Source organism: Opisthocomus hoazin, chromosome 11 (assembly GCF_030867145.1).
Source record: "Opisthocomus hoazin isolate bOpiHoa1 chromosome 11, bOpiHoa1.hap1, whole genome shotgun sequence".
Classification (NCBI taxonomy): domain Eukaryota; kingdom Metazoa; phylum Chordata; class Aves; order Opisthocomiformes; family Opisthocomidae; genus Opisthocomus; species Opisthocomus hoazin.
This window is the reverse complement of record NC_134424.1, coordinates 24,414,010-24,430,593: the sequence shown is the minus strand read 5'-3', so window position 1 is coordinate 24,430,593 and position 16,584 is coordinate 24,414,010. Positions and strand designations below refer to the sequence as shown.

At 41.8% G+C, this 16,584-nt stretch overlaps 1 protein-coding gene across 1 annotated transcript in view; it reads left to right on the top strand.

Moving 5' to 3' along the window:
- Positions 1 to 11,595: 11,595 nt before the first annotated feature.
- SYN2 (synapsin II) overlaps positions 11,596 to 16,584 on the top strand; it is a 206,353-nt gene continuing 201,364 nt past the window's right edge. The window contains exon 1 of the mRNA XM_075432413.1: positions 11,596 to 12,093. Within this exon, the coding sequence (XP_075288528.1) occupies positions 11,729 to 12,093 (365 nt within the window). The 5' untranslated portion in view covers positions 11,596 to 11,728. The remainder of the gene's footprint in view (positions 12,094 to 16,584) is intronic.

Genomic DNA, 16,584 nt, shown 5'->3' with positions numbered 1-16,584 from the left:
TTCAGTGCTGTTGTACAAGGGTACCTGAGACACAAGACTTCAGGTTAACAAGCAGTTTATACACATTTGAGAGACAGAAATCAAACCACAGGTTGAATATGAACTTTTGTTGTCTTGATCACGGAATTAATATTGCATTTCCTTAATTAGGATTTCTAACATTAATTTTTTATTTTTAAACAATGACGTAGTCAGTATTTGTGACCTGTGCCTTCTAGGAGGTTATTTGTAACTGGAATGCAACTGACATTCCGTAATAATTTTAACAAGAACTTAAAGCTGAGTACTTGTGTTACTTTTCAGGCCTATGTCCTGGTTTTGGTTAAAACGGAACCGATTCTCTTCTAGTGAATCTTCCTTACAGCTAAGTTCTTCTAAGTAACTGCATTTTTCGGAAGCTGGCTCCATATTTTACAGACACTGTCCACTCCAAAGCTGATAACACCTGATGTTTTTAGTTAGACTGAGCTAATGGTAGGAAAGGAAAGCAGAAAAAGGCCCCTGTTTATGGTTATTACTACAGCATCCAAGGTCACCGACAGATCTCTTCGGTCTCCCAAGTGAGGAGTCGGAATCACAGAATCACAGAATCACAGAATAGTAGGGGTTGGAAGGGACCTCTGTGGGTCATCTAGTCCAACCCCCCTGCCGAAGCAGGGTCACCTACAGCAGGCTGCACAGGACCTTGTCCAGGCGGGTCTTGAATATCTCTGGAGAAGGAGACACCACAACCTCCCTGGGCAGCCTGTTCCAGGGCTCCGTCACCCTCAGAGGGAAGAAGTTCTTCCTCATGTTCAGACAGAACTTCCTGTGCCTCAGTTTGTGCCCGTTGCGGAGGGGCGGACAGGACAGGGGACCCGACACGGACCAGCGAGGTACTCCATGCCACGCACGCCACACTCTGTTTAAAGCTGGGGGATCACGAGGGTCTCGCTCTCTTTGTCCATGGCCGCCGGCTGAACAGGACCCTGCTCGCTGTTCTGCCTGCGACCCCGATCCAAACCCCGATCTGTGCATTCCTGAGACCAGCTCCTGTCTGCCGCCGAGGCCAGTCCGGGACTGGTGCTGCCCGGCAGCTGCTGGCGGGATGCCAGTGCCCGGCACCCAATTCCAGGAAACTCAGTGTTAGTTTTGTGTATTTTGTATGATTTCTCATATTATTAGTATTATTAGTGTTATTAGTAGAACTTTTTGTATTCAATGTGTAAGTCTCTCTCCCTTTTCCTCCTTTTCCCTTCCTCTGGTGGGAGGGTGGGGGTTAATTGAGAGCATCTGCCACTCAGTTTATTGACACCCTGCTTCAAACCGTGACAGCCCTGCACTGTTTTGGACCCAGTTTATTAAAGGTAGTAAGTAATAATAATGCAATTCTGCAGTAAATGTCTAAAATTTTCTTCTATACTAAGGCCCTGAACTATAAGGACTGACAGAGAAGTTTGTCTTCCTACATTAAAGTTGCCAGAAGTTTGAATTATCCTCTGAAGACAGTTGTTTCTGCAAACTGTTTCTTTCTTTAATAAGAATAGAATTCATATGTGCGTATTCCCACGCTTTTCCTGAGTATCTCTGATTCTGAACCTTGCAGCTGAATTAAAGTCCTACTAATACCATGTATTTGTCAGTAAATTATATATTATAGTGGTTTTTTGTATTACATAGAAATTTTGCCTTTGTGTTTAAAAAGTGAAATTTAAAATAGAGAGGTGATGTCAGATAGGACACTCTAGAGTTGGAGCTGGCTTCCATTGTGCCAAAGGAGTGAGGAGAGTATTTTGCCAGCAGAATATAACCAGCTGGTTGCTAATCCTAAATTCCAGTTTTGCTGTAAAAGTGAGAAATACAGTGACATCTCAAGGGTTTGTAAACAAAGTAATCCTGAAATAATTTTTTTATTTTTTTCTGAGGTTTTTCCCCCTGCTTTTATGTGGGGGATATTTCAGTCTTGTAGCTTTTAGGATACAGCAATTTGAGGGATGTCACATGCATTCATTTACACAGGAATGTGTGATGACTTTTGCTTCATTGCCTGGCCTTTATTAGAGAGCTGCATCAAATTCTGTTGTATTCACAGTTCTTGAAGAAATATTTGGGAAAGGCCAGTCTGAAGGCATAGTTTACGTAACTCAGCAACTTGAGTAATTTGCGACATTTTGCCTAATTTTATTGCTTACTAGACTGAGGTCTGACGTTTTGATATGGCACTACAGGAAACTGCACAGTGTCCTCAAACTTCTCCAATAGTGAACTCTGCTTTTAAAATCTTTGAAGATGTGCATGTTTTCAATCTGTTGCTTTATTGTTAACTTCTGCAAGTATACAGGACAGCTAAAAGAGCATTGCTGTACTTTCTTATGTAAGCAATTCATGTAGTAAAGCAGTAGAATTGCAAGCAAAACCCAAAGACACATCTAGGTTCCTCAAGGGCCTTGGAAAATTGGTGCTCTACTCCAAGCCTAGCACTTCTGTGGAATGAAACCATTTCAGCTTGTGGTACTGAGGAATCAGCTCCTGTGAAAACAAAGATATTCTATAGTCTTATTAAACTTGAATAAACAATGCAATAATACCCTCAGCAAATCACACACACTCTACAACTCTTGGACACGATTAAAGGTGAAAAACTGGAATCGTTGGCCAAGAAAATCTTAGCTGAACTTTCTTAAAAAAAAAAACAAACAGCAAACAAAACAAAAGTTGTGTACAAGATACTTTGCAGATTGTGTATCCCAGCTTGTATATCCCTTCCATCTGTTTAGCTGATGATCCTGAAGCAAGTATTGGGAATGCGTGTAATTATATCTGCACATATGTGCAACAGATTATACGTGTCTGCATATATAAACACGTGTGTAATATCGTATAAGATTTACATAGTATAGTTTACCTTTTACCTATAAAGGGGGTTTTTCTTTTAATTCTTTATATTACAGCTGACTTTTTTTATGTCTTATTTTGTAAAATAGATTTGCATTCATTGACAACAGTGAGATGAAAAGTAATTTTTGAATCTTACGGATATTGCATAGTACTGGATTTAATTAATTTGAGAAAAAAATATTAACAAAACATAATTATATCATTTAGCTCATGTGCTGTCATCCTTTCAGTTCTTTGCTCATCTTGCATGTCGCACATTAATGGCTTACCAGGTTTTCACATGCGTGGTATTCAAAATTAATTTGTGGTAACTAAAGCAGCCAATTAATTAGGTAAACGTGCATTCATCGTAATCATTTGATAAGTTGTTTAGAAAGAAAATTACATTTTTATTGTGAAGGCCAGACTGGATGTAAATGCCATATTTTGTTTGCTGCGTTTCATCTAGAATTGTGGTTTACAGTGTTTTATTCTTTTTCATTAGAAGTCAGTCCTGGGTTTATTTTCCACTATGTAACTGTGTTGCAGTTCTCTCATTCATTTATTCAATCAATCAGAATATGAGTCAGAATGGTAGGACATTTAAACTCTAAATTTCATAATATGAATAAAAAATTTGCAGAAGAAAAACCTTAAAAAAACAACTGAAACACTTCTGTGTCAATTAAATTGACTTTATGTATGATTTAGCTGGCAGACTTTCTGATCTTCAGAAGATGTTCATATACTGTTTGTCCTGTTATTGTTAGATTTTCCATCTTTTCTAAAAACATGGAAATGTTTATTATGGCTTTCTTTAGTTCGCTTACTCCTAGCCAGGGTAAAAACCACCTGACAAAGCTACGAAATTTTGTTCCCCTATTTACAAGTGGGTTGTCTTCCCGTTTGGCTCATCTTCACGATGTTCTTAATATGCTTTTAGGTATTTGGGACTAGTTATATATTCGGTCATGATTAAGTAGGTGACCTATGGGACACATTCCCTTTCAACCCACAGGGAGTCGCTTTCTGCTAATGCCGTCGTCGCATAGACACCAATACCCGTCGGGTAATTTACAGGGCCCATCAGTGGCTGTGAGATTAGCTCCGTAAAATGTTCCATGGTTTACCCAGTCAATTGATATATTCTTAAAATAATCCCAGTTCGAGGGGCTATAGGTTTCTAATTGGGATTTGTTACAAAAATTAATATATACCACACCTGTCCCTTTCAAATCCCAAGTTTTTACTTCTACTGTAGTTTTGTTGATTCAATAATTATTCCACCTGTCCCTGCAAGTACAATTTTTGTGTGTATAGAAAGGGGGTTGGCATGAACAAGTGTTGGATTTTGCTTTCCATAGGCAACTATTATTGTTAACCAATATCTGGGTGTTGTTATTTAATATCTGTAGGTCAAATCTTGCCCCAGTCACGTAGGTCGAGTTGTCGTAATTACAGTACCCTCCATCGCGTCTTCTCCAAAACTGGGGCCAAGCGTTATTGTCACAATTTCAATGAGCAGATCCTGCCCCGTCTGAAGGCAGTCTCATATCACCCTTTGGTAAGGCAGTACAAACCCAACAATCCTTAGCGTTCACTATCATCTGAATTGCATTGTAATCTAAGTTCTCACGCCAAGTCTTCTCTAGTAAGCTTAGGTTTAACAAAGTTGCTGCCGTGATCGTAGTTTCAAACTGTCAGCCTTTTCGACGATTCATTCTGGTTTAGGAGGTAGGTATCACCTAGCTAGTGTGTGCAGTTGGTGAACAGTTTGTTTACAAAATATGCATTTACTCATCTGCAAAACAGTAAATGTGTCTTGCCAGTTGAGGCTGCTCTGTATTACAGAAAACCAGCAAATGAACTGACAGAGAAGGAGTCTTCTGGATTGTACGAGGGAATACCTCTCACTGAGATGCCAAGAAATAAACCACCTGTTTCTGAGATACATATATATATATATATATATATATATATATGTAATGAAGACTTTGGTTTCAAAACCAAAAGAGTAGGAAACACAAGAAATGTACCTGGTCATATAGGCATACCGCATTTCTTGCTGCATTCCTCTAGAAATACAATGCCAGCAAACAGTATTTTATATATAGTTTAATATATGGATATTATCACATAAATTTAAGATATGTATTAAACATGCGTGTTCTTTATATAGTTGTCAGTCCATGTGTGTCATTGTTGAATTTTTTGCTATAAATTGTATTTAAAAGTTAATTATGTAGACTTCAGTGGCTTGAGTTCTGAAATATTTGCAAGATTGTCTTCAGCCTTTACAAAAGTTTAATCTGAGTAGGGCTGGCAGTATTTGAGCCTTAATTACATGGTGAAAGGTGCTTGAAGTACCTTTGTATTTGTATCAATGAATTTGAAAATAACAATTAAAAAAAAAATCCTTAAAACACAGGGTATAGTGAATCAAAAAATCAGATAGCATATATTTATTAGTAGGAAATGGAAACATACCTGTTACTGCTATTGTAACTTCAGATTTTGGAATGGAGGCAAACTATTTTAAAAGACTTCTATCTCCTGTAATCACTTATTTGATCTATAGTTACCACTCATATAGAATGTAGTCTGTGTTTTTATTACAAGTTGTTCACGTCACATACAGAATTGTTTTTGAACTCCCCCTTACATCTTGGCAAGCATTATTCACGAGACTGCAAAGCCCTCTTTTGCAGTACGAATTCATTCATGTTCAAAGCTTCCAAAGGTAAAAGTCTAGTCTCTAACAAATTATGATTTATTAAATAGTCATGGGTTTTCCATGTGAGATTTAACGGACTGCTGAGCACAGAGAAAATATATAATGTGCTGTAATACAGGACATTATTTTTTTGTTCTTTTCAGGAATGCTATGTGGTTTCCAGCTTAAGGCAATAGTCCCATAGGGTCTTTGGCTTTTGGACTGACAAGGAGATGAGATGCACCTTTTGACGTTGGCGCGAGGTGGCTCAGGCCAGTATTTCCCCCCCGCGCTCCTGCTGATCCTCCCGGGGGGCAGCAGGGCCAGGGGAGCAGCTGCCACCTCGGTCACCAGCTGTGCTCTGGGGCAGGAGCGGGAGCAGGGGCGGCTGGCTTGCACCACCTCTTTACATACGGTTACAGCCATCAGGTCCTCTCTGTGAGTGCGAGAAGAATTAGTACAGTCTATTTCTTGCCAATACAGAACTGTTTGAATTGGTATGCTTATAAAATGTGAAATTACTGAAGGGCAGATAAATATTTACTAAACTGATATAAATAAAGCACAGAGAGCCCTTATGTCTTAATACATTTACTTACCAATTTTGCATAGCACTCTGCAAATATTTTCAGTTAGTATTTCAAGTTCCCGCGGGGGGGTTTGTAACTTTTTTGTAACTTAAAAGTCAGATTTCCCAATATGTTTCAAAACATATGTAGGCAGACATATCAGAAGAAAATTATATTAATACCAAGGGAACAGTCTAGGTACTAAGAATTTATGGTTAAACAACCATCTGACAAAAAACAATTCTGGTTAATTTCTGTTTTCTGTTGATGTTCACAGATCAAAACAGAGAGCCTAGATTGGGAAGGGAAGGTCAAGCTGGTTTCATGTCCTTTCTAAAGTAATAACCGAGGCAGTTACTCCCCAGTGTGCCTACTTCTGTCACATTTTCATATGGTTTAACTGTGCTCCAGCCACCTTGGACAACAAAATGCAAGGAAGATCAGAAATAGAATGCTGATGTGGTTTTGCTTCAGGGACGTTGTAACAGCAGGAGTTCTGGGAAAATTCGGTGAAGCTGTCTAATGAAACTAAGTGAAAGCGTAGGATGGCTGGAACAGGCGGTCAGACACCTCTGAGAAAAGTTCCTATGGCATGTTCGGAAAATTGCAAGTTGGAAAATTCGATATATGTTTGATATAAGTAATACAATTGTTAGAATGTAGAAAAGGAGCAGCTTTTTAAGCGATGGATCACAGGTGAAATATGAATTTGAAATCTGAGTATTCAACAATGAGTAATATTTCAAGAATTCGGCAAATCCATTGCCATACAAACATTCCTCTCGCACTAACAGAGCATTAACACAAGTCACCCCATTAGTGTTCCTGAAGTCTCAGACTAATGGGATTACCGCAGCTATCCTACTGGTTGGTACATATCCTTTAAGGGAGAAAAATATTTTTAAAATCAGCTACAAACAAAACATGGAAAAGGGTGTACTGTAGTATTATCAACATTATGTCTGTTTAGTGACTCAGATATGTAATTAAAGATGGGTCACATATTGTATGTCACCTTTATACCCTGCATATAACATACTTAGCATATAGCAGACACCCACTTCAGCCCCTGTTTCTGCTGTATTTTCTTTATATGTGTGTATTTTCTTCATCTCTGTGACAAACAAGTGTCATATTTCCATGCAGTTTGTAAGAAAAATTTTGATGACCTACTAGCATGGGTTTAAATAAATGATGAGGCTTTTAAAAAGCCTCGTAATGCTGATCTCGGCGAGGAATGCCAGGTGACACGCTGCATCCAGAAGAGTACTTTCTGTGCCTGCCTTATTTTCAGCACAGAGATTCTGTTTAGTGTTATCATGAAAATAGGCCTAAGTGCCTGCTATTCCAGACTCGTTTAGGCTGTCATCTGCCAGCAGCGCTCCTTCCCCTCGATTTTGGCCTGTTCCCATTTTCGGCAGGTCGGCGGCTGGGAAGCGTGCAGGCTGTCGTCACCACGGGCAGTGCCCTCGCCCTCCCTCCCCTCTGCTGCGGGTGCTGCTTCCCCCCTCCCGCGGACTGAACTGCGTGCACAGACCTGGATGCAACAGGTAACGGACAGCACGGCATGAATGGATACGTGCGAAACACCATTCCCTCAAATAACGGAACGTTTTTCCTAAGGACAGGATGTGTAGAAGTCCATGTGCCTCAGAACGTGCATCAGCACATAAAATGCAAAGAAAATGCTTCCCTGGATTCTTCCCAATTCTACTCTCTATTACTGCATGCATAGTAGAACGTACAGCACAGTGGCTGAGGAGATTAGTCATTTTTTCTTCATTAAATGTAACTACATTTTTGTAGACTTGCCTGTTTTTGTAGACGAATAACTGATAACGTGAGACGTTAAGTCGTTTTCATTTAAAATGTGCTAGGTTCAGTCTGTCTGCTCCAGTGATACCTATCCCCAGTTTCCAGCATGTATAACTTGGCTCTTTCATTTCCACCACATACAGTTACCTGAAAGTTACTTCTCCAGAATGCTAATATAATTTTAAGAGGCATTTGACCAGCCTAAAGTTTAGTTTTACTTTATAATAGCAAAAGAATATGAAATCGAATCATACTGGCCCTAACCTGCCTGTAAATTTCTTTTTTTAACATGAACCCTTCTGTAGTTGTTTCGGTGTTAATACCGGTATGGAGGTGTGATAAGCCATTATAAAGCCTACGTGTTAGGATGCTTCATCCCTTCTTTTTCTTCTTTTCCTCTCCGTTTGCCAACACAACTAATGCCCAATAATCTGATCATTTTTTGCATTGTGATTTCAATGTTTGGAAATAAAACTGGATTTAAAAATGCTATTGTATTCTCTGCTTTGATATTCACTCTTTTTGTCATTTAACATACCAGTAATTCTGTATTCTTCACTTCCTAATAGACATAATCATGCTGAATTATCTCACAAACGTATTGCAAGGTGTTGAAGTATCACGAACAGCAGGTTGGACAAAAAGTGCCCTTAGTTCTTTTTCAGGCACAGTTTTATAAGCTATTAAATTTAGCAAGCTCCCTGTAATATTCTACAGATACTCTGAACAAAGTTTTCCATTCACAGTAACAACAATGCTACATGAAGAACTCCGCTTTTTGTTTTGTTCTGCAGTAGGGACCAGGTTCTTTGAGACTTTGACCAAATTCAGTTGCAAGTTGCTGTAGTGCAGTTTTGGCTTGGTGAGGTTGTTACAATACTCTACAAGATGTTTTAAAACCTCCGAAGTCCAGCATTTGAGGATGATCGACTGATTGATTTTTTTTAATTTAAGTCAGCATAGTGGTAAAGAGGTAAAAAAAACCCAATAAACCCACAAAAAACCAAGTACAAATTTCTGAGAAGATGCTCATAGAGAAGAGACAGTGGATTCAAAGCGAATAAAGTGTGTAAACTAGGAAATACCTTCTATTCTAGTATTCTACACAGACTTAACATCTCAGCGCGCCGGGTGGGTGAACAAGGCTCCTGCTGCTTAGCCAAACACCTAACAGTTCGTGAAACCATAAAGGCCAACCGTATCAGAGAGTCTGTTGGCCATGATTACAATTCAAATCAGTCCAGATAATCTCAAAGTAATTGTTTGGCTGGACTGAGCATGTACAAGAAAGTCTTATGGGTAGGAACTGGGCTTCATCAATCAGAAAACGAAAGTTTTCCCCACAAGTATGTTAACAAGGATAGATCTTGCATCACTGGAACTTGAGCAGCCCAACCACTCTGTTTAAACATTTCATTTATTTCGTTTTATAGTAAGGGATCCTGACATTCATATTGCTCCCTATCGTTTCTGTTTGCTACATGCATCTTGCCTTCATAACAAAGAGTACAGCTGACCCTGAAGATCGATTTCAGCCCTGTGACGGAGATCTGGTTAATACCTTTGTCAATGTGCACAGCAGAACGTCATATAGTTCATTCTGCTGTGCTTAATTTGGCTCTGCAAGACTGACTGATTTTTGTCCGCGAAATAAGAAGGTTCTGAGTCTGTATTGGAAGCAGTCTGTCCAAAAGGGGGGCATCTTTGTACAATCACCCTTCAGTCTTGAATAGTAATTTAAAAAATATCTAAACATTGTTTTTCAGTACCAGACTGATTAGGAGTGCTTTTCCATAATCTCTTCACAGGAAAGATGAAACAGTTTGTATCATACAAATACTCATATTTCAAAAACTATAAGCAGTCCTTTTTTCTTCACATTGGCCTCCTGCTTTTTAGATGAGATGGGGGGGAGGGGGCATTGTTGATGCAATTATTCAGGCAAGGAAGAATAAAGCAATTCTTCAGTCTTGTGATTTTTCTCATCCTTGCAAGTGTGATATTAGTGGAAACGGTACCTGTGCACTTGCCATGGTGAACTGCAATATTCTACCTCTGTCTGCAGGTGACTTGCTTCTGTGTCACACATTGTAGATCTAACTGGCGTTATTGCACTTACATACAAGCCTTTTAGAAATACGAATAGTCCCAAGATACCTTAACATTACGGAGGGAAAATTATTCTCTCTAGATCCCAGTAGACCTAAATTTATCTAGATGCAAGTGCCGTTCCACAACCTCTCTGGCACAGCAGGCCACGGACCGGTGAAGTGACAGGAACATTCTAACTGCAGTTGTAGCCCAAGATTGCTCCACTTGTTTGAATTTTCTTTGCCCTTAATGCAAAAAGCTGCATCTGTCTGTGGCCCGTATTATGGCTTGGCAGAAGGAACCTTTGCCCCCCGTTTGTGTACGGTGTTTAAGCATCTTCTAATAGCCTTGATATTTTATTTAATTTTCTGTCATGATATAATGCATGGATGTTTCTAAATTCAGTGATTCATTAAAGAATCCTACGCAGTTACACCTTTGAACATGTAAACTTCAAACTGTGAAAGTGTTAGCATGAAGAAAGCTTTATTGAATCCCTAACAGAAATTGCTGCATGAATTTACAGCGTATGATCTCAGAGTGCCTGTTACATGCAGTATGGCCTGTAACGACCAACGCAAAATCATTCGGGATTATAGAATCACAGACTCACAGAACTGTCTGGGTGGGAAGGGCCCTTCAGAGGCCACCCAGCCCAACCCCCTGCAGCGAGCAGGGACAGCTTCCACCGGATCGGGGTGCTCAGAGCCCCATCCAGCCTGGCCTGGAATGTCTCCAGGGACAGGGCATCGACCGCCTCTCTGGGCATCCTGGGCCAGGGTTTCACCACCCTCAGCACAAAAAATGTCTTCCTTATGTCCAGTCTGAATCTCCCCTCTCTTAGTTTAAAGCCATCACTCATTGTCCTATCAAGGAGTAATGGCTTTAAACTAAGGGAGGGTAGATTATTCATATCTTGGATAAAGTTATATGTCACACAATAAAGACTGAGTACGTACTTTATGTTAAAACACAGTGATTATCCCAAAACTCCAGGGAAAGAGAATTCAGATTACTCTTAAAGAAACCCTAGTCTTCAAGATATGAAAACGCACCCGTAATTCTCCTTGACAATGTGAAACTGCCCGGCGATACACAGCACTTCACCTTCATTAAACCGCTTCGAGGGGGGTTTTCTGACTAAAAAGAGAACAGCCACGGCCACTGTTTATGAGTCCGAGGCCCCGTGAGTGTTTTCGGGGTGTCAGCGTGGCGATGCCCGCGCCTCCTCCCCGCCGGGCGCCGGGACCGCACGGCCCGCAGGCTGCAGCGTGCCACGGGGGTGCTTCAGATGGTGGCTGCCGCTGGCAGAGCCACCCGGGCCGGCACAGGGCCGTTCCCAGCGGTTCCCTCCGCTACCGACTTGGTGGCGGGGCCGTCCACCGCCGCGCCCACCAGCACCCAGCCGGGCCGCCCGCGCCGCTCCGCGCTGCCCGGTGCGGGCCTCTGCGAGCGGGCTCCGCGCGCGCCGCCGCCGCCGTGAGGCCGGGGGGGGGGCGCGAGGCCCCGCTCCCCCCCCCCGCCGTCCCCGCGCGGCGCCGCGAGCCGCCGCTGGCCGCGCTGCTGAGGCGCAGAGGCGGCAGTGAGGCTGCGAGCGGGCTGGGCTGCGGAGCGCCGAGCAGAGCCCTCCCGCCCGGCTCCCGCCGCTCCTCGCCGCATCCTCGCCCGCCTCCCGCCCGGCCCGATGATGAACTTTCTGCGGCGCAGGCTCTCGGACAGCAGCTTCATCGCCAACCTGCCCAATGGCTACATGACCGACCTGCAGCGGCCCGAGCCGCAGCAGCCGCCGCCGCCGCCTCCCCCCTCAGCCGCCTCGGCCCCGGCCTCGGCCTCCCCGGCGGCGGAGCGGCGGCCGCCGCCTCAGCCCGCGCCCCCCCAGCAGCCGCCGCCGCAGCAGTCGGCGGGCAGCAGCTTCTTCAGCTCGCTCTCCAACGCCGTGAAGCAGACGGCGGCTTCGGCCGGGCTGGTGGATCCCTCCTCCGCCGTCTCCTCGGCTGCCGGCAGAAAGTTCAAGCTGCTCCTGGTGATCGACGAGCCGCACACGGACTGGTAGGTGCCCCCGCATGCCCCGCTGCGCCCGCCGCCTTCCCGTCCCTCCCCTCCCCCCGCACTGCGGTCCCTCTCCCCGCCGGCCCCGCGCTCACTTCCCTCACGGGGGTCCTGGGGGGGGAGGGGGGGGGGTCGGGCAGTGCCTCCCCGCCGCCTGGCTGGAGCCGAGCCTCAGGACTGGAAGATGGAGCGAAAACCGGCAAACCCCGCAGCGCCCGGCTCGGAAGGAAAGCCGTTTTCCGTCAAAACAACTGAATAAACCGTGTTTACCGCCCTGAAAAGGCACATCCTGTGCTCTCTGGCGAAGTAGCTCGTGTGTAGGTGCCGGTAGGATTTAGGAGCCTTAGGCACCAATTTCTGGTTCGCACTGCGTGTGGTGGTAGAGCTCCGTGTGTTAATTCGTATTTACGAGCGGGCTTGTTTTCACGCAGATCCCGCTGCTTCTGGTGCAGCGTCCAGAATGCGCGTTTGGGTGAAGGTCCTGCAGGGTGTCGGGGACTGGCCCTCGGTTCTGCCTTCGCCCTCCGGGTTTGTGCCATTAGGTTAATTAGTTTTAGATTTTGTTTGGGGTGGCTGTTTTGCTTCCACTATCGTCATAAAAAGTGTGGGATTTGCAAAACATGCAACTTGCACGTCAGACTGGTCTCCCTGTGCCTGGCTGCTGCCAGCAGGAGAGGTTGCAGCTTTCTTCGCTGTGTTTATCACATGCGGCTCTGGTGGGTGCTGTGTTTTGTAGGAAGGATGTATTCATATTAATCGTTCGCTATCTTGTTTCCCTGTAATCTGTGTTTACACGACAAGCTGTGAATCGTCTCATTCGCTGTTGCTGATTACAGCATACAAGGTCTTAATAGTGCCTTAAAATAACAAGGAGTAAAACAAGTATGTTTTTATAACACTGACATCATTCAGTGATGAATTGTGGGTTTGCGATTTTATTGTCAGCCTTACTGTCTAGATGGAACTGTACAGCTCTGTGATCTGATACAATTTGCTTTAAAATGGTACTTTAATAAAATATTTGAAACAAAAATGCAAGTCTTCATCTATAGCAAATACGTTATTAATGTTAAGATAACATTACCTGTTATGTTTTTTGGGATCTTTCTTCTGTGTTTGGTTTCGTGGTTGGGTTTGGTGGGTTTTTTTTCCTTAAAATAAAAAGTTGTTGTATCTGCCAGACTAAGACAGCCTCTCTACCTACGTCATGGAGATGCATCCATGGACACTGCTTACTGCCTTGCAGAAACATCCATTTATTTAATATTTTATGGTGCACAAATTTTTGCTTAGTAAACTAAATTATTATGTATGTTCATAAAGTATGTTTCTCGTAGAATTTTTCTATACCTACCAAAGCCATCCTGTGTGTTATAAACATGAGACGTTTCACGTACTTGATAAATGCGCCCAGAATAAACACAATCCGTCCGCAATAGCAAAGCTTCTAAGCCTCTGCATGGTGAATGTCTCCAACAGCATTCCAGGTAGGAGACTAGATGCAGTCATAAATACACACAAGGTTACCCATGCCTGCTTGCTTTTTCTTTTTTTCCTTATTTTTCATAGTATGACATAGATATGTAGTGGTTCTAGAAAGAACAGTTTATTGTCTTACTGGCTCTTTCCTCTCCAAACACCTAATAATTTTGTACCTGAAGATTTTTTAAATAAATTTTCAAAAATATATGTATGTGTATTCTGATAATACATGCAGAAAAGTTTGTTCCATAACATTGGAAGTGTGGATATCCATACTGACATGTATTGAACTGCTATAGAATTTGACTATATGGGCTCCAGTGGCATATGTGTGATAATTTGAAAGAAGAATAGAGAAAGATTGGAACTGGCGATAGATGAATTTCAGTGGTCTGATGGCCACCACCGGCCTGCTATGATGCATTGACGTACAGTTTAGCAAGATGAGGTATGTAGAGCTGCTGTCGTGGTACACTAAACACAACCTGTCAGTAACAAGAACGCTACTCAGTAGATCTGTTGGAGCCTCTGAAGAAACCATTTGAGTTGATTTACATTAATCCTGAGAGGAAGACCATATGCTGGGCGTTCCTTTTCGTAATGCGTTGAGCTGTGTTGTGTTTGTCTTCAATGGAAAATGTATGTAATGCTTTTGGATTGCAGTTTCGACAAAATCAGAGAATTTCAGTCTGGATCACACCGAAATCCTGCTAATTCGGTAGCCTCTTTTTAGCACAGGTCAGAGGAAGCACTAAGCACCTTTTTCTGTCAGCAAAGGATATTGCCTCTTACCTCTAGCATCAAGAGGACATTTTGTTTCTAATATATTTTATTTCTATTAGATATTGACTCATACATGAAGTCTGACATTTGGTAACCCAACATTAGTATTATCACTAATGGAATCATATGGGATATTCTACATAGAAGTAAATGCTCAGTTATTGCTTGCATTTTTTAATCTTGATCTCAGTGATGGCTTTTATAATATTCTTCCCTAGTTTGTCCTATTGCAAGTTTTTAAATTCTCCTTTTCAGTTTCTTCTGTGGCATGGGATGGGGGAAAAATGGGAGAATTAACTTAACCTGTACTCATTTGTATATTTTCACAATGATGTGTTATCTGACTTCTTAGGGAAAGAGAGCAAATGCAGTCATCATGTCAAGCCATCCTCCTTTCTCAATCAAAGATGTATTAGAGCTGTGAAAGACAATTCTTCTCTTAAAGGTTCTTTGGAAACTTGTAGCTGAAAGATGAAAGATAAGATGAAAGAGAGACCTCTAAGGGCTTCTACTAAAGGCAGGACTACAAGATAAGCTGATACCAAAGACTTTCTACGGACTAGTGGCTTTATACATGCCTTAGTGGCAAGTATAAGAAAGAAATTAAATCGGACTAAAGCTTGCAGTCAACTACCAGAGACAAATCCATGACGAGCGGTCTTCGTTGGTTCTGGTTCTCCTGGAATACTTAGTCACTTTATGCAATAAATGATCCCTCAGTCCGCAGGTGGAAGCAAAGAGCTAGCAGTCATTTTCACCAGTTACTTTTGAAACCTGTCGTTCTAGAATATCACCATAAAGAGGGGGTGACCTGTAAAGCAAACACTCCTTCAAATGGAACAGTACTATTAATTTATATAAAGGCATTGGAAAAGCTAATTTTATTTTCTGGCCTATTATTTATGCATTTTAATGTCACGTTCTTTTCATCTGCCACTGCATAATGAACAGGCATTTTCAGTACTGTTACTGATGTCCAGAACCCTTTTCTGAGTTAACACATCTAGTTGAGAACCTTACGAAGTACTTAAAGATGTAATGGAAAAGTCTCTGATTCACAGATGCTTTGTGGATCTGTTGGGGAGGGGAAAGCTTCAAGAACCGCTTGTAAGGTTTAGTGGTGGTTTTTTGTAATAGTCTTCAATGGTTGTTTTATAGCTTTAGGTATCTTTATTGATATCTTTACAAATGGAGGAAACTGAAATAATTTGTTCAAGGTCATCCAAGAGGCTAGTGACAGAGCTAAATTGCAACCTAGCAGTTTGCTTAATCTTTTCTTTTAATTCTCCTTTCATAGCTAATGATCTGCATTAAGTGTCCAAAATTTTCAGCTAGATAAGTTTATTTTAAAATGTATTTAATTTCCTCAGAAAATAACCATTTTGGTCTGCATATAAAATGTACTGAATATTCAGTGCTGAACAAGAAATTGATTAGAGGCCACACATCAGTGGCAGGGTGCCAAATGCTGTGTATATAGATGATCATCTTTATTAAAAGCTTATGTGTAATATTTAGAAAGCTATTTCAGTGTTGCGAACTAATTATTACTTTGTCTGCTTGTGCTTTAAAGCTTGAATATAAGACTCGTTGGCAGTAGTGATGAAACTATAAAAAGATGAAGTGGAAAAATTTTGTTCTTGCATTTTTAAGCACAAATCTTGTTATAAATATCATTATGGTTTTTTTTTCTGTCTTCGCAGAGAATTATGCATTTCTTGTAATGTTTACTGCCTTAGATGTTAGTCAGCTTGTGGTAGGCCCAAGAGATCATTTCCAGACGGCTGGGGCAAATGCTATATGAAGAGCAAACTTTCTGTTTTAAAATTACTGAGTCATTTATGGGCAAACATTGCTCATCATGAATGTTTTTAATAGGAACACTATTGTCATAGTGCAGAAGAAAGCTGGTTTATAATAGAAATAATTACTGAAGTGAGCAGAATGGGTTTCTTGGGGTTTTTTGCGTTTACTAGAAGGTAGAAGATAATTTCAGTTAAAAATATGTATGTGGTGGTTTTATGAACTGGAATTCTGATTTCTCTTATTTGAGAGCAGTATGTTGATTTAGTAACTGCAGTATTTATTGCATTCAGTAGAAGTCTTCGGTTAGCAAGTTGTCCAGTTTTAGAAGATGTCATTCAGATTTTAGTAATGCACAAATGAGGGCAACTGCTTTGCCAGGGCTCGCTCTTGCCCTCTGGGGTGACGCTGCCTGGAAGGACA